Source organism: Pteropus medius, unplaced genomic scaffold (assembly GCF_902729225.1).
Source record: "Pteropus medius unplaced genomic scaffold, Ma_sr-lr_union100, whole genome shotgun sequence".
Taxonomy (NCBI): Eukaryota; Metazoa; Chordata; class Mammalia; order Chiroptera; family Pteropodidae; genus Pteropus; species Pteropus medius.
In genome coordinates this window covers 11,022,590-11,047,928 of record NW_024344253.1, presented here as the reverse complement: position 1 = coordinate 11,047,928, position 25,339 = coordinate 11,022,590, and the positions used below count along the sequence as shown (strand labels likewise).

Genomic DNA, 25,339 nt, shown 5'->3' with positions numbered 1-25,339 from the left:
GTTACAGCAGAATAAGTGCAGAAGTGGCTGCCCATGAGACCTAAGTGGCCTAGCAAGTCTTAGAAGCAGAAGCAGAGTGCCCATAGTACACAATAGGCATTCAGTGAATCTTTGTCATCTTTCCTCCTACTCCATGTATTCTTTTGATTTCATGGTCAGATAGCTTTCAAGTGCAAGTAACAGAAATGGAATTCAGACCAATTTAGGAAGAAATGGGAATTTATTAAGATTTGTCTAGCTTCAGGCTGGGCTAAATCCTTGGATTCAAACCATAATACCAGGGATCGCTCGCTCACGCGCACTCGCTTATCCCCTCCCCGTCCCCCCGACCCCCAGACCCCCTTCGGCCCCAGTATCTCAGCTTTGCTTCTCTATATGTGTTACATAAAACTAAAAAGATAAGTATAAGATCATTAATAAAGAAATTATAAATTTAAAGAATAGTTAGAAAAAAAAACCTGAATAAACAGATCAGTGTGCCATGTTTAAAGATGCTAATTCCCTCCAAATTAATCTTCAAGTTCAGTTCAATCTCAGTACAAATCCCCAAACGGGATTTTATTATGGACCTCGAGAAACTGATTTTAAAGCTAATCTGGAAAAGAAAATGGACAATAATGACTAAGAAAAATTTAAACATAAGGGAAAAGAAATGAGTAAGATTGCATTGCCAGATAATAAAACCACTTTTATTCATTAAAAAAAAAAATGCCTCCAACCTAGCAATTCTTTTTCTGGGTATTTATTTGAAGAAAACAAAAACGCTGATTTGAAAAGACATATGCATCCCTATATCATTGCAGCATTATTTAAAATAACCAAGATGTGGAAACAATCTAGGTGCCCATCTATAGATGCATGGATAAAAGTGATGAAGTATATGTATTTAATGAAATATTACCAATATAGAAGAATGAATCTTGCCATTTGTGACAACATGGATGGAGATAGAGGGTATTAAGTGATGTGAAATAGGTCAGACAGAGAAAGACAAATACCATATGATTTCATTTACATGTAAAATCTAAAATAAACTAACAAAGCAAAACAGAAACAGATACAGAGAACAAGCTTATGATTGCCAGAGGAGCGGGTAGAAGGATGGGTGAAAAAGAACATTATAAGATGAAGGGGAAGAAGAGGTACAGACTTCTAGTTATAAAGTAAATAAGCCAGGGGATGTAGTATACAACACAGGGAATATAGTCAATGATATTGTAATAATTTTACATGGTGATAAATGATTAATAGACTTGTCATGCTGACCGCATCGTAGGGTATATAAATGTTGAATCACTATGTTGTACACCTCAAACTAATACAGTGTTTTATGCCAACTATACTTTAATAAAAAATTAGGTCTATATATATTAGGACTTACTATAAATATGTTAAAATAACTTTAAAAGTGAAAAAAAATACTCCCAAGTATTATCTTAAATGTAAAGAAGAGCAAGAACTGAGATAAGTTCTGAAGGAAAGGGGCCAGCGTCTACAAAGGTCAAGTTGATCAAATACTTAGGTGGCTGGACTGATCTTTCCTCTTCTTTCTTCAATGCCTGTTTAGTGAGCTGGACACTATTGATTACCAGCCTGCTCACACCATTCCTCATTTTCTCTTCTTCCTGACAGAAGGCTTGTCTATCCCCAGTATTATGTGCTTTCTGGTTGGCTGGTCACCCTGGCCCACCAAGGGTGACTCAGGGTTAGACAGACCATAATAATGCCATCCCTGTTGGTGGTTGCTGGTTTAGGAAAGGGCGTGAGGATATTAATTCTGCCCAAGGAGACGTAGGAGAGTGGCTGCTAGAGAGCTTCTGGGAGCATTTTCTTCGCTCACAAAGAGACTTAAATAGGGACATGAAGAAGGGACATGCCCTCTTCCAATCTCCTAGCCTGTGGTCTCTGTTGTGTGAGGGGCTGTGCTCACAGTAGCTAGTTCTTTGGGAACTGCCTCAGGGGATAAGCCTGAGGACCAAAGCAAGCTGTTGAGTCGGCAAAGAGAAAATATGGAAAATCTTTGACCCTCGATGACATACATCATTGAACCTGTGAATTCACTGGTCCTGGAGCGGCCATAGTTTTCCTTATTGTTTAAGAAAAATGAAAGGAAGATAAATAGGTTTTAAAAAATTGTCCATAATAGTCCATTTACCTACTCGTCAATTCTCTGGTCATATTACTCTCCAGAATCTAACTGAGAACCAGCTAGATTCGGAAAAACAAAAAAGCATTTAGCAGTCAAACTGATGTCCTTCACACATAGGAGAGAGCCCTTCAGACCCTTGTGTAGAGTCTAAGTTTTTAATTCAGAGCTTCAAAAGTTCTACATACTCTTAAGGCTACCGTATATGCATTCAACTCTTTGTACTTGACTTTGGAATCAGCATCAGAATCTGCTAGTCTGCCTCTTCCACCAGTGGAAAGTCAAGTTCACCAATATAGAGAAGGGGTAGGCCCATCAGAATCACTTGGAGTTTGTAAAAATAGACTGCGAGTTTCACTCCATAGATATTTTGGCTCTACGTACCTGGGATGTGGCTGAGGAAGCTGTTTTTACCAAGTTCCTGGGGTGATGTGGTACACAGCCAAGTGTAAGGCACAAAGCCTGGGTCTACTGAAGGTCCCAGGCTTCTTCCACCTCTTAATTCTACTTGAGTCTCCTTGGAGGCAAAAGCACAGACCAATGAGTTTCTCATCACTTCCATTCTCAATGCAATGAAACACAGTTCTTGGTTCAGGTTCTACAGGTGCCTTTTTCATCTTTCACTTGTGATACTACTGAATGGTTTTAGAATGTGTTTCATTGTAAGTAACCTTAAACTTGACACACATAATATAGAAATATTTTACTCTGATATAACTGAAACATCCAGAGGTAGGTTTGGCTGCAGTTGAACCTTAAGTGAAAGGTTCAGTAATAAAACCAATAACTTGTTTCTTTCTGTCCCTCTCTCTGTTCTGCCTTTGGCGATCACGGCCTCATTATTACGTATCCCCCATTGTGTCCAGAAGAAAAAAGACTTTCTTTGTTTGGGCTTCACTCTCATTAAACTAGTTTAGGTCCATGTTCACATCTGACTAATTGCTGTGGCCTGGGGATTGACTCACAGGAATTGACATAGCCTTGACCATGGGCTTTGTGGAGCCAGGGATGGAGTCAGCTTCCATAGAACCACATGGACCACCAAATAGAAATTGAGATTATTTTAACTAAAGAAGGGGAAGTAAATGATTAGTGGCAAAAGCTAAAGTCTATGTATTTATCATTCTACAAGTGTTTATTGAGTGCCTACTGTGTACCAAGCACAGTTCTAGGTGCATGAGATTCACCATTAAACAGAGTGTAAATAGTTCCTGCTCTCTGAAGTTCATATTTTAGTAGACTAAAACTTGTAGTAAAATATAAAAAGGTGAATTCTTTACCCCTCATCGGATAGTTGACAGTACATCTTAGCACCATTGTAAATACTTTGGGGTGTTTTCCATGTCTCAGAAGTTAGATTAGTGTAGTAGACTAAATAATGGCCTTCGTATATGTCCATGCCCCAACCCTTGGAACCTGTGAAGGATACTTTATGTGACAATGGGACTATGCAGACGTGATTAAGGATTATGAGATGGGGAGATTTTCTTGTGTTTTTGGGACTCAACATAATCACAGTGGTCCTTACAAGGCATGCAAAAGATGTAAGAGTCAGAAGAGATGATGATGATGATGATGAAGCAGTGGGAAAGATCTGAAGATGCTATGCTGCTGACTTTGAAGATGGAGGAAGGGGTCATGAGCCAAGGAGTGCAGGCAGCTGCTAGAACCTGAAAAAGGCTAGGAAACAGACTCTCCCCTCAGAGCCTCCAGAAGGAACTAGCCCTGCCAACACCTTGACCTTAGCCCAGTGCAGCTGATTTCAGACTTTTGACCTCCAAAACTTTGAGAGAATAAATTTATATTAATTTAAGCCACTAAGTTGTTGGTAATTTATTATAGTGACAACAGGAAATTAATACTAGCAGTGATTTTCTCTTTCTATTTTTAACTTTTACTATTTTTTTCATTCTTTATTCTAATTTATGCACATTTATTTAACCCCTGAAAAGGTGCAAGCACCATATTAGGTGCTGGGACAGAGCAGCAGATAAGAAAACCGCCATGCTTTCTTTTATGGGGTGTAGAGCCCAGTGAGGAGACAGACATTAAATGGTGAGTGAGTCCAAAAAAGGACTAAGTTTGAGGATCAGCAAGGATAGAAACACAAAAATAGTGCTTAGATTACACTTTTATGCACATCAAGTATAAAAGATAGTTTTCAGCAAAGGGTATGAGTGGCATTCAGTAAGGAGTGCTCAGTGAGTGACAGTGGCCTCCAACAGGGAAGCGTTTGGGTAGCAGGAATGGTCAGCCTGATAGGAAGGTGGGGGGGAGGTTCTGGCAGTACCCCTAAAAATCACCCTAAAAATCCACTGTCATCACCTTATATGGTTACCTATACTGTTGCACGAACAGCCTTTTATTAACCACATGACTTGTATCTACTATGCTGGTTCCAGATAAAATTTCTTGCTCCTTCCCCAGCACTGTGTTGCTTCATTGGCCACAGTTATGTAATAATAACTGGGAAAGTCATTCTGCAATTATGTAACAATAACCAGTCTGTGTGCATGCATTATTCTTTATTTTTTACAATTTAAGACAGGCCTAGCCAGCTCAATAGGTATCAAATAAATAGCTACAACTGTTCTAAGTGACAAAGAAAAAGTAATGGGCACCTCACCTCGTCCAGGACATCAGGGAAGCCTTCTCTGAGATCTGACGTTTATGCTGGAGTTTGAAGGTAGAGTAGAAGTGAGACAAGCAGAGACTTGGACGATGTATGTTCTACCTGTAGGGGACATGTATGAAAGCCTTGGGCCCTTTTTGTCTATTTAATAATAATAACAGGCTTTTGTAGAAGCGTTGGAAAATGAGGATAAACAAAAAAGAGGAAAAAACCAGTCATTCATAATTCCACCACCCAGATTTGATCTTCTAATTTTTTGTGTATATGTACATCCATTTAACTGTGAATAAGAATATATAAATTATTTTAAACCTTTTAATAAAACTCTTTAGTCTCCCCTCCTTATGGCTTTACCTACACCCAACGTGACTGCCTCATTCACTGAAAACTTTAGCATGGAGACTCCCTCACCATTTAATGTCTATCTCCTCCACCGGATTATAAGCTCCATTTCCTTTATACCCCAATCCCAGTCATTATTCTGTGTGGCAATGGCATCTGTGTGGAAACCTACCTAATACAGATCCTTACCATGCCGTAGAGTATTTGCAAACCAGACAAGACTAAGAGATGCTATCTGGGCAACTAGAAAAACAGAGACCTCTGCCAAAGCCACTCGTTCCTCTCCAGGCCACCTCTCCAAGCTGTTCTCCCAGTCATTTTCTCACAATTTTGGCAGCTTCTTTCTACTTCTTATCTGAAATTTAAGAGCAGAGAATTAGATTCAAGTTCCATATTACCAAGTCTTGTTATTTTTGCAAAGTACACATTGTACATTCAGTAGCACACTGCAAAGCATTATCATGAATTATTTAAATAAAGCTATCCTTGTCACAATGAATGAGCAAAGTACATTTTGTTCATTGTCTCCTTACATGTTATTTCTCTTCACAGACTTCTTGCTTTGCAACCTTAACTAAAGTGCAATGAGCCACAATCATTACCGCAAACCACCCTAGTTCTGCTCCTCAGGAACTGATTTTTTTATGTGACTGAAGCATTTTCTTTCCTTCTTGCTTAAGATTCATTATACTTGAATGTGTCCTTGGAACCGCACAGACTAGGAACAAATATTTAAAAAAGAATTCAGACTCAATTCATGTCTTTTGTTCCACTGGGATAGAACAGTAGATGCTGTGGGATGGGAATAGGGATGGGGACAAAAATTTCGAAGAGACTGAGTCCTGTCTTTGAAAAGGAGGCTGAAAACATTTCTGTTTTGCGTCTTATTTTATTAATCTGCTTATAACTCTAAATGAGAGCAAATTGTCTGTCAAGGGTTAATGAAATGATTGCCTACCTTAGACGGTGAGGAGTTAGGTCAGTGATCCATTGGGATTAACTGTTCTTGATGTTCTCACCGTCTCATTCAGTTTGAATGTTAATCTCTATCAATACTGAGAAGGTCCCCAAGTGACATTTTTGTCTGAGGATACGATGTACTGCCAATACATGCACAACAACTTCATTCGTTACCCTCTCGCTTACATCACACACACACACACACACACACACATACACACACACAATAATAATACACGCACACACACACATTCACACACACTTTCCCCAGACTGGCATGCCAACAGGTTCATTTGAAGCCACCTGTTTTGTCTCAGGTTGTGACAAGGCTGCATGGACAGGAATCAAGAAAGAGCAATGACTTAAAATAAAGCCTGGAGACTAGAACTGTATAACATACATAATAAACAATCATTAAACCTTGGAACTGAAGCTTATAGCTTCTCCTTTACAAAAAACAAAAACAAAAACAAAACAAAAGAAACTTTTAATTTTGCAATAATTTTTAACTTACAAAAAAGTTGCAGAAATAGTACAAATAATTCCTTTATAGTTTTCACCTGATTTCCTCAGTTGTTAACATTTTACCATTTTTGCTTATTATTCTGAATCATTTGAGAGTAAGTTATAAACATGAATATTTCAGTATGTCCTAAAAAACAAGGACATTTCAGTATGTCCTAAAATACAAGGACACTATGTTGAAAAATCAAAGTACATTCTCCAATATCAGGAGATCAGCGTTTATACAGCACCACAATATAACCCAAGACTCCGTTCATTATTACTGATTGTTCCAAAAATGTTCTTTATAATTGTCTTTTTCTTCTCAGTCCAGAATCCAGTCCAGGGTCACTTTTGTAGTTTTCATGTCTCTATATCCACCTTCAATGTGGAGCAATCACTCAGTTTTTTCTTGTCTTTTCTCACTTGACACTTTTGAAGAGTACTATCTGCTACTTTGTTGAATGACCTTCAGTTTGTGGTTGACTGATATTTCCTCAAGGTTACATTCAGGTTTTACATTCTTGGCAGGAATAACACACAAGTAGTGCTGTGTTCTTCTCAGTGAATCAAATGCAGGACCTACCATGTCAGTTTGTCACATTGCTTAGGATATTGACTTTACCACTTGGTTAAGATAGCTAATTATTAAATAATTTGCACTTATTAATTAATAAGTAACTAAAAAGTATTTGAGTGATTAGTTTTAAATTAATTAAAAAAAATACCCGAATCTGCAAATACTCTGTTTCTTATCACACTTTCATCCATTTAGCATCCATTGATGATTCTTATCTGAAGCAATTAATACTATGCCTAGTGATTTTCTAATTTCTTAATTCCTTCTACATATATTAGTTGGTGTTCTTGTTGCGAGCTAGAACTTTTCCTTCTCCTAAGACTTGTAAATGAGGTTCCAGTTAAGTCAGCAGGTTGGGTAAATTCATGGCCAAAACTGACTGCGTCTAATGCATGTTCAGCAACCTGTTCATGAAGGAAACTGAGGTCCTTTTTGTCCCTAATTGGAGGTGCCATTTTCATTTTACAGTGGAATCTTCTGAGGCTTGACCCACTCCATGGGAATTTAGATCAGAGAAGACCCCTTGCAGGATGAAGTCATGTTCAGAGTCATGACTTTTCGTTCAGTGAGTCTTTCTGTGTTCATTAGGACCCTGGAACAGGGCAGCAGTTGCCGCTTAGCAATGACAAGTTCTACAGTCTCAATGGCCTAAGGTACATGAGTTCTGATAGGTTCTTGGTCCCAAAGTTTCCAATCAGCTGTGAGATTGGTCACAAAATCTATAATTCCATTAAGTTTGGAAGAGACTAGAGTTTCCAGGGAAGAATTTGAATTACTGATACCTGAATTGCTTCCAAACATGTTTGTTTTAGTGATTCTTATTCAACTATGACCGCCCTATTTGGTGGCTTGGGACTGTAGCAGATGTTTATTGCTAATATCTAAAGAGGACAATCAGGTGTTAAATATCTTTTTTTGTGTGTGTGTACTTGGTGGCTGCAGGGGCTATGAATTGTCTCTTTGGTCTAAGGCCTCTCTAGCCCCCAAGATAATCTCTTTGGTAGGGCCTGGATTTTGTAACGATTCAAGAGCCATCTGTGCTTAGGTGGCTTGAAATGCAATGTAAGAAGTTTTCTTGATGGACATCATATAAAAAAGTTTTCTTTATACATGTTGCATTAAGAAATTATTGTTTAATTCATTTAGGTATGATTATGGTATTAGAGTATGTGCCTTTTAATATTCTTATTTAGTCATACACACTGAAATATTTATAGATGAAATGATATGCTGTCTTGAACTTACTTTGAAATAATAGAAAAGTGGAGGAAGGCGAAGGAAAAGGAGAGGAGAAGAAGAGGAAATAGCGGAAACCAGATTGACTACAAGATGATAATTATTTTAATTAATTAATGGGGTCATAATAGTACCACTGATATTAAGGTGAAATAAAGACATTTACAGATAAAAGGAAACTGACGAAAGTTGTCATCAGAAGACCTGCAGTACAGAAATGCTAAAGGAAGTCTTTCAGGCTAAGGAAATTAATACCAGATGGAAACTTGGATTTATAAGCAGGAATGAAGAGCACAGGAAATGGTACATGTGTGGGAAAATATAAAAAGTTTAAGTCACTTTAAAGACATATGACTTTAAAGTGAAAACAATATATTGTGGGGATTATAACTTAAGTAGATTCAGTATATATGAAACAAAATCACAAAGGACAGTGAAAACTATACTGTTGCACTGTCCTTTAATTTTATGTGCATATCAACTCTAAATAGACATGAAAAATTCAAGATGCATATTGTACTTCCTAGCAGCAATTTAAAAGAGCAATGCAAGAGGTATTCTAAAAAGCCAGCAAAGGAATTAAAATGAAATACCAAAAAACTTATTAATTCCAAACAAGGCAGGAGAGGAGAAGTGAATTTTCATGAAACAGATGGGATAACCAAACAACAAATAACAATGAGACTTGGATTCAACCATATCAATAATTATATTAAATATAAGGGGACTAAACCCTCAGATAAGGCAATGGTTGTCAAAGGAGCTAAAAAACAAAAACAAGATCTTACTGTATCCTGACAACGGGGGCTGGGGAATATGCTTTCAATATAAAGACACTGATTGGCTAAAAGTAAAAAGACAGGAAAAGATATCACATGCAGATAGTAAGCATATAAAAGCAGGGTGGCAATATCAATATCAGCTAGAATGGACTTCAAGACAAAGGGATATTACCAGAGAGACAGAGAGGGACATTTTATAATGAAAAAAGGATCAATTCATCAAGAAGTCACAATGATTATAAACATGCACGTACCAAATCGTAGTTTCAAAAATGAAACAAAACTGACAGAATTAATTAATAGAACAACTAAACAAAAAATATAGAAGAACTGAGGAATTTTCTTAACCTCCTTGACCTAGTATTTACAGAAAACCAACAACTTACAAATAAATGTTCATTTTAGGAACAAAATAACATTCACTAAGATACATCATTTAATAGTCCCCAAAATCAGACTCAATATATTTCAGAATTGTTGAAATCTTAAGTATATTCTTTAACAACAATCCAGTAAATTTGAGAATAATTAAAATATCTTAAAAACCCCCAAATATTTGAAAATTAACTTACTTATAAACAACCTATAGTCAAAGAAGAAGTCACAAGAGAAATTAGAAAATATTTCAGATTGAATGATAATGAAAATGCAACATATCCAAGTGTGTGGGATGCAGCTAAAGCACTGCTGGAGGAAAGTATGTCATTTAAATGCTTATAGTAGAGAAGAAAGAGGATTTAAAATTATCTAAATTTTCACCTTAAGAAACTAGAAAAAAATAGCAAACTACACCCAAAGTAAGTAGAAGGAAAAAAATAATAGTGGAAATCAATAAAATAGAAAATGGACAAACAATAGAGAAAAATCTACGTAAACAAAAGCTGGTTTTTGGAAAATAGTAATAAAATTGATATACTACTAGCAAGAGTAACAAAGGAAAAAAAGAGAAAACTCAAATGAAAAAGGGGTCTTGCTATAGATCTTACAAACATTAAAAAGTGAATAAAAGAAAATCATCAATAACTTCATACTAATAAATTTAACAATTTAGTTGTTTTGTAGATTCCATAGTTGTTTGTAATTATTTTGTAGATTCTACATACATGGTAGACAAATTGAGAAGTTTTACTGCTTCCTTCCTAACATGTATGCCTTTTATTTTTTTCTTGTCTTGTTCAACTGGCTAGGATGTCCAGTACACGTTAAATTGAAGTAGTGAGAGTGGACATTCTTACTTTATTCCTGATGTTAGTGAGAAGGCATTTAATATTTCACCGCTAAGTATGATTTAGCCAGAGGTGTTTATTCTAATTGCATTGGGAAGCCATTGTAAGTTTTTACTTGCTTGAGTGACATTACCTAATTTGTATTTTTAAAAAACCACTAGGGCTGCTCTAAGGAGAATGGGCTCTAGGAAAACTAAAGTGGAAGCAGGGAGACCATCAGGAGGCTTTTGCAATAGTAGAGCAGAGAGATGGAGGTGCTTTGGGCCAGAGTGATAGCAGTGGACATGAGGGTGGGGGCAGGATTTGGGGCTATATTCTGTAGGTAAAGCTGATAGGACTTGCTGATTTATTGAATTTGGGGTAAAGCAAAAAGGAAAAAAACAGCTATAGCTTAAAGAACTAGATTTCAGATTTTTTTTCCCATGGATTTTAGAAATTTTAGATTTTAGATCTAGATTCTTTAGAACGGATCACTGAAAGTAAATACAGTATTTAAAAAAATCTAGACTTATGTTATTTGGGATTTAAGTGTTTTGTTTTTTTTTACAGGTAGAACATTGGAGAAAGAACAATGGCTAATATTTATACTGGATTTTTAGTCAATTTTAAGTACTAGTGTTCTAAACTAAATTTCTGTATCTTTCTTTTTAGATTTGTCGGAGACCAGTTTTCAGAAAGGATGCAAGTGGCCAAAGTGGATTTCTCTACAGTGTTACCACGCTTCATTTCTCTCTATATCTTTTCCTTTCTGAATCCGAAAGATTTGTGTGCAGCTGCACAAGTCAGCTGGCCCTGGAAGTTTTTAACTGAACAGGTTTACTGCTTGTCACTTCCTAGTAATAGGGTTCAAGTACAACTATAATCTGTAATGAGGCAATTAGGGTAGCTTTCTTCCCTGAGGACAATAACTGAGGTGATCTGAACCATAATAACTTACCCTTAAGAGAAAAAATATGAAGATAATTTAAATAATAATTTTAAGTAAGGGGATATACAGTATTCTAATAATTCATGTACTTTTAATAATCTTTAAATACTCATTTTAGAAAACATTTTATTTTGGCTAAAGAAGTCCATTTTTTCCCATGAAAAAATTAAACTCTGGTTTTTATATGATATATCTTATCCATGATAACTCACCTCAAAAATTGCTATACAACCACAACTTCAACTGCTCTCTCCTTGGCTAGCATCAGCCGAAGAACATAAATCTAGATCCTCAATATCCTCTGCCATTAATTCTGCCTCTGGCTTATTTACCTCTTCATTTTCTTTTAAAAGATTTAATAAAATGTAATGGTAGACATGCTTTAAATACAAGTCAATAACTTCTTTAACTTGTACACACTTTTCTGGGTGGCCTTGTGCTGAGATTCTGATCTCAGAGAAAACCTCCCTGTGTGTGGTTGGGCCATATGCAAAAGCCAACTGTGAGCCCTTAACTTATAGTATTTAAAAATTCAGGTTTAGTATTGGCCTGACATATCGTTTTATGTCTTTTTACTTCCAAATTTTTGATATCATATTTAAGGAATATGTCTTGTAAACAATATGCTGATGGAGGTGGTTTGTTTAACATTGGGCAATCTTTGAGTTTCAGCTGGGGTGACTTAGTCTGTTCACATGTATGTTCACATCTATATATTTGGGTTTAAGTCCACCATTTTACTAGTTACTGTTTGTTTTCTTTTTGTTCCATGTGTTTTATATTCTGTTTCTCTCTTTGTCTTCTTTTGGAGTACTTAAATATTTTTTAGGTTGTTCACACTATAAATTATCTACTAGTTATTTCATAGTTACCATAGAAATTACAACATTCATCCCAGAGTTATTTTACCACTTCTGAGATAATGCAAGGAACTAGAACCCTTTAACTCTACCACCTCACCACCCCCATTTCTATGCTTTTGTTGTCAAATATTTTAATTATACATATTTAATTATATATAATATACAAATACATTTAAATTTGTATATAGATATTAGCATCGTAAGGGTTTATTACTATTGTTTTAGAGAGTCAATATTTATTCGTAAGTAACCACATATTTACTTTTTTCCTTGTTCTTTATACCTTTCTGCATCTCTGAGTTTCCATTTGGGACCATTTTCCTTTTGAATTCTCTTTAATATTTCTTTTAATGTGGCTTGCTGCTGACAATTTCTCTTAGTTTTTAATCTAAAAATGTCTTTATTTCACCTTTATATTTGAAGGCTGTGTCACTGGAAATTTGAATTCTAGGTTGGCACTTAAGTTTTTATAGAACTTTGAAATTTTTCCATTATTTTCTGGCTTTCATAACTTTTTTTTTTTTTTGAGAAGCAGAAAGTTTATTGTCTCCTATTTTCTCTAGCTGCTATTAGGATATTTTTCTCTCTTTTTTGTTTTCTGCAATTTTATCATGACGTACTTACGTGTGTGTGTGTGTGTGTGTGTGTGTGTGTGTTTATCCTGTTTTGTGTTTTGTAGTGCTTTTTCAATCTGAAATTTAATGTTCTTTATCCATCTTGAAAAGTTCTGAGATACTATCTATTTATATATTGCTTTTGCCTCATTTTCTCTCTTTTTCTTCTGGGATTCCAACACTTACATTTTAGAGTGGTTCCCCAGTCCCCATACATTTTGTCTTCTCTCATGTATCTTTTCTAACCTTTTGACTTTCAGCGTTTCTGTCTCGACTTTTCTTTTGACCTGTCTTTCAGTTTACTAATTATCTCTTTAGCTGGATTCTAATTTGCTCTTAAACAGTTCCATTGAGTTCTAAATTTCAGCATCATATTTTTCAGTTTTAGAATGTTGATTTGATTATTTTGCCAAAATTTTCCACCTAGCCATTTAAGTTCATGTCTTATAATTTCAACGTCTGGATCTCCTGAGGATCTCTCTCCATTTACTAAAAGATACAAGAAGAAACAAACAATGCTTGTCTTTTTGTGTGCCTGGTACTTTTGAATGAGTACCAGATACTGAGTGTAAGAAATTAATGTGATAATTTGAGTCTTTGGATGATATTATCTTCCTCCAGAAAGGAATCACCCTTGCTTCTGGCATTTGGTTAGACTAGAAACAGATCCCTTAAATCCAATCGGAGAATGGGATATCTCAAAACTACCCTCAGTCCTTGTGATGGTTTATCTAGTTTCTTATCATCCTTACTGAGAAGGATCTCAGCTGAAAGCCTGATGTAGTTACCAGGGCTTTTCCCCTTAGCTCCTGAGTTTAAATGTTTCCTCTCTTCCCTGCGAGAATGCCTAGAAGTCTTTACAGCTTCTAAGTCCTTCAGCCATAACTTTCTGCTCTGCTTCTCAGCCTAAGCTCTACTGTAGAACTGTCAAATTCCCTGAAGTGAGAGTGATGCCAACTATCGGGCTTAGCTCTCTGCTTTCCCTTCTCTCTGGGTCCTAGTTGCACAGTTCCTTATTGCATTGGTAGCTCTATAATGACTTCAAGTAATTGTTTTATAATATTTTGTCTAGAAATTTAATTAAATCACAGGAAACTTGCTGTTTTCATATGTCGAAACTGGTTGCATATTGACAACATCATATGTTTCAATCAAAGTTGTTCTCAGTGGAAGGGCTGGTTTGAAACAACCTACTACGCCATTGCTAGAAGCAGAATTCTGAGAATCCAGGGTTCTCAGAAACCAAATGCTATGGGAGCACTGGATAGTATTTAAAGATGAGTAATACATTTATTCATATGTAATATATGTGTTCATCAAAGAATATTTTTCCTATGGAGTAAGGTATGCTTCTTATTTCTCATAGTCAAGTTTAGATGGCAGAGCAACTGCACTAAAAATCTCAAAGTAGTAAAAAAAAAATTCTCCGTGTATCTAAAAACATTGTTAGTAGGAAACTGCCCTTTAAAAAGATCTGCAACTCAACTCTCTCATTTCTTTTTCTGCAGGATTGCTTATGGATGCCCAAATGCATCAAGGTTGGATGGTTTCTGCCCTACACGCCGACAGAACGTGAATATGGGGCTTGGAAGCAGCATTACGTGGCGTGTGTGTCCAACTTAGATTGGCTGACACCTAGGGAAGCCGCTGCTATTTACGGAACCCTGAACGAACCCAAAACAGCAGATGAGGAGCTACAGGAGAGACAAAGAGAAAAGTGCCTAAGGAAAATAATTTGGGAGAAAATTGCACTGCATAAGAGTGAGTGGCATTTTAAAACTTTATATCTTAACCAAGTGGTGTAGAAAGCAATGAATTTACATACAAATTTGCACAGAGGAAAATAATGCTGCCTTTCTGGAATAGTGAGTGGTGGGTGGTATTTTCTGAAATATGTTCAGGACATGGTCTTTTTTTCTTCACTGTATATTTTAAGTTAGTTAATAAGAAAAGAAAGATTTCAGATGAAATATATAAGGTCAAATATCTGTGCCTCCATTGCTGTTCTCAATCCTCTCAGGTTATTAAGACCAAAAATAAGGAGAAGAGAGAAGTATGAACACAGGCAAAATCAAATAAATAGGTTCGGGACAATTCAGGAGAATTGGGATTGGTAAAAAAGGAGAAATAAAATGAGAACGAAAGCAGAAGAAAAGGAAATTTATTTTTTTTTTTTTATAAGTAGAAAGGGAATAGGACGAGACATGCTTTCAGCTAAGTCTTCTGATTTGCACAGTGTGGAAAAATAATCAATAAAACTAATCTGAGTTCTCCTATCTTTTTTTTTTTCCTCTAACTCACCCTCTGTGAGAGCGTACCAAATGGGAAATAATTTGAAGCCAAGAAGAAGGGCAGAAATAGATATGAAGTCTACAAATTGATTATGTTTCCACAAGAAAAGAGTTGCTTATTCTCTGAGCTTTGTTTCTTGACCTGAAATGACAGGGAAGTTGCAGCCACAGTGCTGAGAGGATAGGAAATCTAAACAGAGTCTGTAAAAATGGCTCGAATGATTGCCGTTTGGAATATCTGCCCTGCTGCAACTTTATTTTTGATGCTTTTATCTATGGAGACTTGGCTGGGAGAAGCATGAAGTAAACAGCCGAGCTGGCTGCTGTTTGTTTTTCAGAGGAGTTATTCAGAGTTCGACCCCCTTGGGTGAGCGGAACATGCTGCTCTAGATTGTTCAAATCCAAACACCAGCCACGTCTCTCCCAGACTCTGAGGGATCGAGTGGGATTACATGAGGCTTTGGAGAAACAGCTTGTTTTGGCATCCTTAGAAGCTTTGCCCAAGCGGTAAGCAAAGCTCCATCTACTGAAGGCTCAGGACTATCCCCTGATACCAAGAATTCATTCTAGAATAATTTAGCTAACATCCAGGGATCTCGCATAATTACATGGCTCTTAGCCTATAAAATAGCAAAAACAGTGGTCTTTACATGCCTTCTGAAGAGAGAAGTATGTAATATTCAAAATATACCTTTTAAATATTTTTAACCCTGCGAAGAGGCTATATTGAGGATGTAGTCTATTTTCTGCTTTAAGTTATTAAGCAAAATTATTTTCCCAGAAATGATTTTTATGGAGTAAGCATATCCAAATGGTAATATTGGCGGGGATGGGGAGTGGGGAGTGGCTGCAGAGAGAATAGAAAGCTATGAGGCCTGGATGATTAAGAAATTTAAAATTTCTCAGCTGCTCCTTTTCAAAATGTCATCTGGAACCCCTGAGTATGTCACTACATTTGTTTTAAGTGCCCCACAATAGCTAAGTAAATTCCTCACTTAGAGACCTTTCTGGTATCCCACAAGTGGGGGAGGAGAGGCCCAGGGCAGCTTTGGTCCTTCCCCACCCAGGAGCCCCATTTCCTGTTGTCCCCAAACCTCACGGAGAGACTGAGGTACGGAGGCTACCTGCCTTGGATACAGTATAACTGATGCCCGGGAACATGTTGGTGCTCACTTATCAAAGTCAAATTAAGAGAAAACTTCACTTATTCCTCCTTTTTCCTATAGAAGCAATATTTCTGGAAGCCATTCCTACCCTTTATTATCAAAGAAAAATCGGCGTGGAGTTTATAAAAATAACAGCCCTTCATATGCTTTCCAGCCACACTTCATATTAATATCATCTCGGATTCCTGCATATGAGGTACAGAGTGTGTTAAGAGGCCAGGCCTTTTCTGAATCAGTTTTTTTTTTTATCTACACTAGAGGATGTATGGCAGTCTTTTGGCTACCATGTATGAAAATTATTCATCTCCTAACAGAAAACTAATTGATCTAAGTGGAAGTTTACAGACCCAAAACAGTTTTAAAGATGAGAAGCAGTAAAGATAACCATAAATCAAAATTATTTTTAAAGAAGCATTAAAGGCCCAAACTGCTTTGCCGTTAGATTTCCAATAAATTCTTATTGAATTTGTTGCACTTAATCCACAAACGAGCAAGGTGATTACAGATTATTTTAAAACTTTTTTGGAATGCCTATGAATTTAATAATATCATGTAACCACCATCTCTCAAAAGAATGTCAGAAACCCTACTTTGTGATCTATTAAATGAGGATGTCATTAAATTAAAATGTGCTCTTTGTATAATGAACTTATATTTTAATTTTAATATGAATAATAAGAAAAATAAGTACAAAGAAGACATGGGAAGCATGTATTTATATGTGTGTATATATGTATATATGAACATATATACATGTCTGCTGCTAATGAATTAACTATTATCACAATGAAAAGTTTATTTTGTTGAATTAAAAGAACAGTGGTTTTAATTTTTATTTAAACGAAAAATATTTATCAATCAATATTTATACTTCAAAAATCATAAGAAAACTAAGAAGTCTATTGCAAAATCGAATGATTTCAATTTTATTACTTTTTAACAGTTGCAAATATGTCTCTGTGCATAGGTGAGTAAAAGATATAAAGACTGGAAGAAAGTAACCTAACTTCTTAATAATATTTATCTCTTAGTGATGGAATTACAAATATATTTAATTTTCTCCTCTTATAATTAGAAAAAAAATACTTTTTCAAAAGGCTAATAAAGGAGAAAGGTTATGTTCCTCTTTTCATAATTTCTGGAATAAACAATAGTCTTTAAAAATCACAGATTACATATTCATTAAATTTCTTTTATTACTAAATAGTCTAAAATAATGGGTTTTGGTTTCTACAGTTTTGCTTTCATTTTCTAGATGGTGGTGGACAGTGTTAAGGCAGGTATCATTTCTGTGGTATATGAACACAGTGGCATAACCTTGGAGAGCCTGCTTTATCTCATAGAAAAAGCTCTGGATGGGCAGAAGGCACAGAGTATGGGAATATTTAGCGATGGAGATAGCAGAGAAATCAATTTACTCCAAGGTAAGATGGGATTGGAAAGAACAACCGATTTAGCACTGATGTAGTATTTGTTCACATGTATGACCTTCAGAGTACTATTTAAGTTCCAATTTTTTAAGAAGGTTGATATCCCAATTCAAAGCAGTCAGGCAGGAGGGTCAGCCTTTTTGTTCTATTCAGGCCTTCAGCTGATTTAATGAGGCCCCCCCAGATTAGGGAGGGCAATCTCCTGTATTCGGTCTACCTATTCAGATGTTAATGTCAACTCTCACAGTCACACCCAGAAAATGTTTGACCAAATTACTGGGCATCCCGGTCTACTAAAGTTGACACATAAAATTAACCGTCACACCATTAATTAATGACTCCCCTTTCCCCACTCTTCAAAGCCCCTAGTAACAAAAATACCTCAGAAAAGTAAAGTTTCCTTTTATATAATTTTGGTGTTTTCTCCAAAGCTTTTGCTTTAAAAAGAACAAAATGAAATATCTTACTCCAGTCACCTGAAGTCCTTCCATTATTTAACTAGACCTCTTGATGCAAAGGAGTGACCCATCGGGATTCTTGTGCCTGGCTGTTTTCGTTTCTGGGGCTTAGGAGTGCAGAGTCAGGCCTCCTCCAGAAATGGGTCCAGACATGTGTGGGTTCGCCGAATCACTGCACACAGTTCTTGGGAAGTGAACGTTACAGTGATGTTTACCGTCTCTGGGAGCCTCACTTCTGCTTTCCACAGCTTATTTTTTGATTGTCAATTGTGGGAAACATTCTAGTTTGGAACTTGGTTGCAAAATTCCAGGACTTGACTGGCCCTCCACCATCAACCCTCCTGTGGCCTGGTAAACCACACGGCAGAAACACAGTGTCCTAAACTAAGTGTACAGTGTCCAAAAAATCTGGGATGTAAAGGGGACTGTGGCCATGGTGGAGTCCACGGGTACCTTCGTGACCCTAACATGGGACAGCGTCGAAGCAGAGGGGCCCTACGAATCTTGGCCTTAGGAGCAGATGATGGCTTTTTGAAATGTGGTTCTATTTTCACAAACTGCTAAGAGTTTCTGTTCATCATAACGTTACAAATTAATATGACGTTTTGATTTTTTTCTCAGGCTATAAAATTGGTATTAAAAATTTACTGAGGCCTGAAGTGAGAGACTTCTGGGAGAAACTGGGAAGCTATGTGGCCCCTAAAGAAGAAGGGGGTCATGTGGACCTCTTTGTGCCTCTTGGAGCATCAGGTCAGCTTTGAAAGTTAGTGGTCATACCTTCTTTATGATGCTATTCTGTAAATTTGTGAAATGCCCTCCATTCAAATGATTCAGTCATATTTACTCTTTATTCTTTTTTGCTTTGTACTTTATGTACTCAGGTGTTTAGGGGGGACAGGGCATTGGGATTAGTAGTCAGAGTAACCTGTCCCTGCAGAAATAAAGTCACTAGTGGCAATAACCAGCAAGGAAGATTATTGCTATTTCTTCTGGAAAATACGGTAAAGTCAGCCTTCATAATAGAGGGGCAAGCGCCTAATCCGCCTAGGAACCATAAATAGGTCAGTCTGAGAAAACTCCTTGCTGTCCTCTGGACCTGGAATGAACGTGGTGAGTAAGGATCTGGATTTGAATCCCACTTATGCCACTTTAGCTGTGTGGCCTTAGGCAAGTGTGTGGACCTCTCTTTTCTCATATGAAAGTGAGGATAATAGTACCTTGCCTTGTAGAACTTGTGACCATCAAAATAAAATTTAAAAGTACACATAAATAATAATACACGTAATATTAGAACACTAAACACAGTGAAGTGCTTTGTAAAGACCAATGTGGTTGCTGATCACTGAGGTTGCTGATATAATTTTAAGTGCCTACCTATAATTTAAAGTTGATTTCAGTAATCGAAAGGAAATTTCAGAAAAATTAAATCAGATTCACTTTTTAGATATCTGTTAAATAAAAGCTCTACATTCACGGGCTATTGGTTTGTTTGTTTGTTGCCAAGCAGAACAAGGGAGAGGGAGTGTGAAATTAAATTTTCTCAAATTGTTTTTTATTACCCATTCCTTAGGAAATTATGAGTTTTAGAGTTCTTAATTTTCAAATTTCACTGAACTATTCAATACATGCAGAGCGTGCCCCTGGCAAGCTTCAAACAGGGAAAAGGGTGGGAAGGAGTTTAAAAGAAAGTGAAATACAAATTATCGCAATTTTTTTTTTTTACAGTTTTTACATTTACATAATCTCGACTATGTAGAAAATATGCATAAAAATCTATGAGGAAATACAGCAAAATAATAACAATCTATCTCTAGACGTGTTTTTAAAATGTTCTAGTTTTGAAATCAGTTTTTAAAAAGTAGATTACAGAGAATGTGGATAGTGTGACCCCAATGTTTAAAACCTGCATATGTGCAGGGAAAGTGGTGGTGATGTGTAACGGGAAAAGGGTTGGGAAGGGTGTCTACCACGGTGTTAACAATAGTTGGATAAGATGATGAGTGATATTTCCTTCCTTTTATTTCTTTTATCTTATATGCCTCTATTTTCTGTAATAAACTAGTATTACTTTTATAACGAGAGCAAGCACATTTTTAATTGGAAAAGAAGAAAAAGAAAGGATATGGAAAGTAAAGTATCGAAAGGAAGAGAATGAGGGCAAAAGGGGACAGGAACGATAGATTTGGTGACATAAAAATTGTCTCAAGTGATACTTGATGGCATTCAAACAATAGATTTCCCACCACCATTCCGGGCTTTAAAAGTATCCCTGGACTTCGTGTCAGGTGTAATTTCCACCTGGGTGAACCATCGAGACCCTGGTTCAGTCAGGAGACCCTGGCTTCTCAGTCCAAAAACCTCTTTTCCACCACTTCAGACATCACTCCTGAGCTTGTCATCCTCAGTAGCTGTATCACCTCTGAAATCTTGATCTCAAGCATTTGTCTCCCTGAGCACCACTTCCAAATCGTGTACTCAGTATTCCCACTCTAGCAGTTCTTTGCCTGAAGACCTCTAATCCACACACTCCCACTTTTCTACTCTCTTTCACCATGCTTCATCCTTGGTTCTGTCCTTGTTAAACTTGGATTTAATAGTTCATCATTATCATCACTATCTCGCAAAGAATCTGAACTTCTTTGTTCCTCTTTCTCCTGGCTAAATCTCAGCTGCTTTTGGCTAACTGCCAGTGATCAAAACACAACCATCTTCATAATCAATGCCTACCTGCACTAAAGCAGCTGAAGACTGTTGAAAAAAAATAATACAACTGTCTTACTGATCTAACTTTAATGACAAATATCAAGTGGGATTGAAGCACTGATAAGCGATCCTACCACATTTCCTTGATGAGTTCATTTTCCCACTCTTTGAGAGGACTATTTCATCCTTTCCCTTTAGTCAGTCTTTCGATAACCCTCTTTCTCAGTTGTTGAACTCACCTTTTACTTCCCTAAGAAAACCCCCTAATTTCCCTCCCACCACTAAATCTAACACCTACCCCACCTCTTACCTTCATTCTGTCTTCCTTTCTGCTACAATGGAGGAAGCACCTCTGCTCAAATCAAAGATCGACTTCCCCCCTTGGACTCTGTTCCATCACCCTCATCTTCTCGACTTCGCTCCTGTGCTCAAATCCTCTCCTGTAGCCTTAATTCTCTCTCTCTATTGGATCATTCATATCAAATCAAGAACACCTGTAGTAGCTTCTGTCCTAAAAAAGGAGACCATAAAGTTTCCCTCACCACATTTTGACTTGACTCTACCAGTGGTTCTCAAATTTATTGTGTATTTGAGTCACCTAGAGGGCTTGTTAAAATACGCATTGCTGGGCCCCACCCTAGAGTGTCTGATTCTGTAGTCCTGAGATGGGGCCTGAGAATTTTCGTTTCTAACATGTTCCCAGGTGATGCTGGTGCTGCTGATCCAGGCACCACATTGGTCTTTGCTAACTGCCTCTACCTTCCTCACCTGTCACTCGCTCCTCAAGCTCGTCCAAGTGGTTTCTTTATCTCTACTGAAACTGCTTTTAAAAGACCATAAGTGACTCCTACCTGTGCCCAGATCCAGTGGTCCCTTCTCCAACTTCATGTTGCTTTGACTCTCAGCAGCACTGGATGCAGATGAACACTCCTCCTGGAAAACTTTCTTCTTCCCTTGTTTTCCATAATACCACAGTCTTCTTGTTTTCCTCCGACCTCAGTGGCTACTTCTCATCTCCTTTGCTGGCTCTTCTTCCTCCTCAGCAAGACCCTTAAATATGCCCAGGGGTTGAGCCTGGGCTTTTTTCTTTTCCATGACTTTCCCTGAGGCAGTCTCATCAATTCCTGAAACTCTAAATTCGGTCCGTATGCGGGACACTCTCAAATTTATGCTTCTGGCTCTGACAGCTCTGAGCTGCAGACTCATATCTAGCTCCTACTCCACGTCTTCACATGACTGTTCAGTTTGCATATCTAATAGCATCTCAGAGTTAACACGCATAAAACAAACTCTTTATTGCCTCCCCAGCACCAAACCTACCCCTCCCCAGGATTCCTTTTAAGCTACAGTCATTCACCTGGTTACTTCATAAGCCAAAAACCTAAAATTCATCTTTTTATGGCCTCGTGTTAAAATTTTTAAACAGCTTCATTAAGGTATAATTGACATACAATAAACTGTACATATTTAAAGTGTGCATATGTATAATATCCTGAGAAACCATAAAACAATCAAGATAATGAACATACTTCCATCTATATAATGTGTCACTGAAGGAAAGAAATTAATACCATGCTAAATTTTGACCATTTTATTTCAGTCTGTGTTTAACAGTTTTAAATCTTTCCTTTTACAAGGAGACTTCTCCATTGAGTCAGACTATTTTTAGGAAATATATGTAGAGTTTTATCTGTCTTTGGCCTGAGTTCCTAAATTTGAAAATAAGCACCAGGTCAAACTCTATGCCCTCTTTCTCCACCCTTTTGTCCAGTCTTTATAAATTAAGTGTCTGGACTTCAGCTCCTAGGGGTGAACTATAAAGCGTTGAGGGACTGTTCCATGAGGTATTTGAATGGAAGACAAGAAGTGCTGGGGGCCTTTCTAGGCCAGCTTATTACTGCTCCTAATACTTAACTGTTCCATGGCAAAACCTGTGGGTAAACTAATAAAAGTATTTTTGACTGTGCAGAGGCAGGACTAGAAGTTCTTTCTCAGCTGTCTCAGCTAACTGGCACGTTATTTACTGCTCCCACTGGGATTGCAACTGGCTCTTACCAACACAGTAAGTGTATATGGGGGCTGACCATCCTGCCCAGTAACACCCACTAACTCCTAGATCACCAAAAGACTAAGCACAGCTAATAATACTGGTTCTGGCTGATGTCAATTACTGTCTTTCCTTCCTTCTCTTAAACTGTGTCATTTCTTATCACTTAGTCATTCACTTAGAAGGGGATTATTTACTGCAAAACATTTGCTTCAAACCATTGTTTGCAAAAACTCAGTTGAAAACATCATCTTTAGCAGTTAAACAAAGATGTATAATTGCTGATCTAGAAAAATAATAAGTCCAAAGAATAATTTTTCTTAGTAAATATAATCAGTATGATTTCATTTGGAAAAATCAACAGCGGCTATAAAGAGATGGTGAAAAGGCTGGATCAGGCTCTATTTCAGTAGCATTACCTGAGAGGAAAAACAGTCAGTGATAAAATACACCTGAAAGCAAAGTTCCATTTAGATTCTAAAGCTGAAGATACTGGATCAAAATGTAACATTGGCTGACTAATGAAAGAACCAGAGTGCTTCGTGACAGTCACGCTAATCATTTTCCCCTTTCAAACTCCCTCGCCTCTTATCAACCAGGGCTTGGGGTGATGTAGAAACTATATAAAACATTACTTTTCTAATCCCAAATGCCAAGGACTTTTCAAGACTGGGGAAAGCTGGCATGATTGGGAAACTTGTAAGGAAAATGATATAACAAAAGGCACATTCACTTAATATGGTTTGTAACAGAAGTCACTTGTTAATTTTAGTTCATGTAGCAGCATCACCAAATGATAACATTTTTGCCCTGTGGAAAGAGGAATCAGCCTGGCAGAGTATTGTAGGGCACAGACACTGCTGTTCATGGAACAGGTTTTCTTCTTTTTCTACTCCTTTGTCTCCTCTTCTTTCGGTACATTTTCCTTTCCATATTCTTCTTCTTCTTTCTTCTTCTTCGTCTTAGATCGCCCGATCTTCCTCCTCCTCTCCTCCTCCTCCCACTCCTGCCCCGCCTCCTCCTCCCTTTTCTTCTTCTTCTTCTGCTAGAGGAACAGTTATAAATATTTTCACATGTTTAGCAATAAACACGGGAGGAGGAGAATCAAAGTCTATCTTATCTATTCAGGACAGAATAAAATTTAACATGGCACTGTATCATTCAGCAATTGTTTTCAAGGAAGGAAACTTAAGTAAGCACCCACTAGAGTCATGTAGAGATATTTGTAGGGAGAGAGAGCAGCTTGGCATAATGTAAGAAAGATACGGATTGGCTATGACAGGGATCACTTTGGATGGCATGGTGGGGAAACCAGGCAGTGTAGGGTTTTCTCGTATTTCATTTTGAGGGTTTAAACATAAAACAGTATATTCTTCCTTAGATGTCTGCTCTGCTTCTCGATGCATAAATCCAGCAGCTATTTAATTTTTTATTTCAAATATGTCAACCTTATCTATCAAAGGGTAGATAGGCATTTAAAATTATTCGTATGTCCTTTTTGAATTTTTAATTTTATCTTTGAAAGCAGACTACAGGTGTTTATCTTAGTCTTCTAATGAGAAAGGATAGATAATAAGCCTGATATAAATACAACTAAGTTTTTTTTGTGCTATCAACAAGAAATAGAAGTCTTTCATGTGAGCTTTTGACTACAAAAATAAAAGGAGAAAATAATGTCAGTTCTTAGTGACTGGCTGGGACAGCAGCAGGAAGGGGCTCCCCCGTTCATCTACTTCAGCGAATCAAAGCTGCAGACGTGGGCCAGCTTCACGGACTTCCTGGAAGACACCTTGAAAGCAGTAAGGAAACAGTTACGTCCGGTCTTCAAGGGGCTGCAGAGGAACATCGGTGGCAGGATGATAGGTAAGAACTCCTGCTGCTCCTGTTGCAGACTAATTAAGAAGTTTGTTTCATATCCAGAGTGAATACTTGCCATTTAGGAATGGCAAGTAAAAGTTGACTTTTAAGCATCTTCAGTAAAACAATCCCCTTTGTCTTTCATATCTCTTTTCAAATATCATGGATATCTACGAAGAATGCATATTAAATAAATATAAAGGTGAATAAATATGTTCCTCTCCAAAATGCTGAAGCTAGTTTCTGGCTTCATATTTTAATATCTTATTAACATTATGTCAGTCAGTTACTTACCTAGGCAAAATTTGCTAAGTGTGCTAAGCCGGAGAGCTCTGTCCTTTTCCCACAACAATTTACTCTAAAAGTTAAGTGCCTCTTAACCGCAGCACCCATTACTAAAGTTATTCTACGGTTGTGTGCTACCTCTACCTACAATCCATAATTTGGCAATGGCCTTTATGGTCCTCTGCTGAGCGAGCCTATTGGGAAACAATTTCCTGTGTCAACTGGAACATCACCTAAATCATTCCATTCTTTAAAATACGTTTTTTTTGTCTTTTTTTTTTTTTTTTTT

At 37.1% G+C, this 25,339-nt stretch overlaps 1 protein-coding gene across 7 annotated transcripts in view; it reads left to right on the top strand.

The window, feature by feature from the left end:
• ECT2L (epithelial cell transforming 2 like) overlaps positions 1-25,339 on the top strand; it is a 66,418-nt gene that overhangs the window by 18,341 nt on the left and 22,738 nt on the right. For 5 of the 7 annotated variants that reach the window (XM_039869757.1, XM_039869759.1, XM_039869756.1 and 2 more), the window contains 8 exons: positions 11,060-11,222; positions 14,322-14,574; positions 15,443-15,611; positions 16,331-16,466; positions 17,526-17,694; positions 18,780-18,908; positions 22,831-22,923; positions 24,589-24,771. In XM_039869757.1, the coding sequence (XP_039725691.1) occupies positions 11,060-11,222; positions 14,322-14,574; positions 15,443-15,611; positions 16,331-16,466; positions 17,526-17,694; positions 18,780-18,908; positions 22,831-22,923; positions 24,589-24,771 (1,295 nt within the window). Of the gene's footprint in view, positions 1-10,951; positions 11,223-14,321; positions 14,575-15,442; positions 15,612-16,330; positions 16,467-17,525; positions 17,695-18,779; positions 18,909-22,830; positions 22,924-24,588; positions 24,772-25,339 lie in introns of those variants that run through there. The other 2 variants (XM_039869762.1, XM_039869758.1) reach the window with 2 other exon arrangements.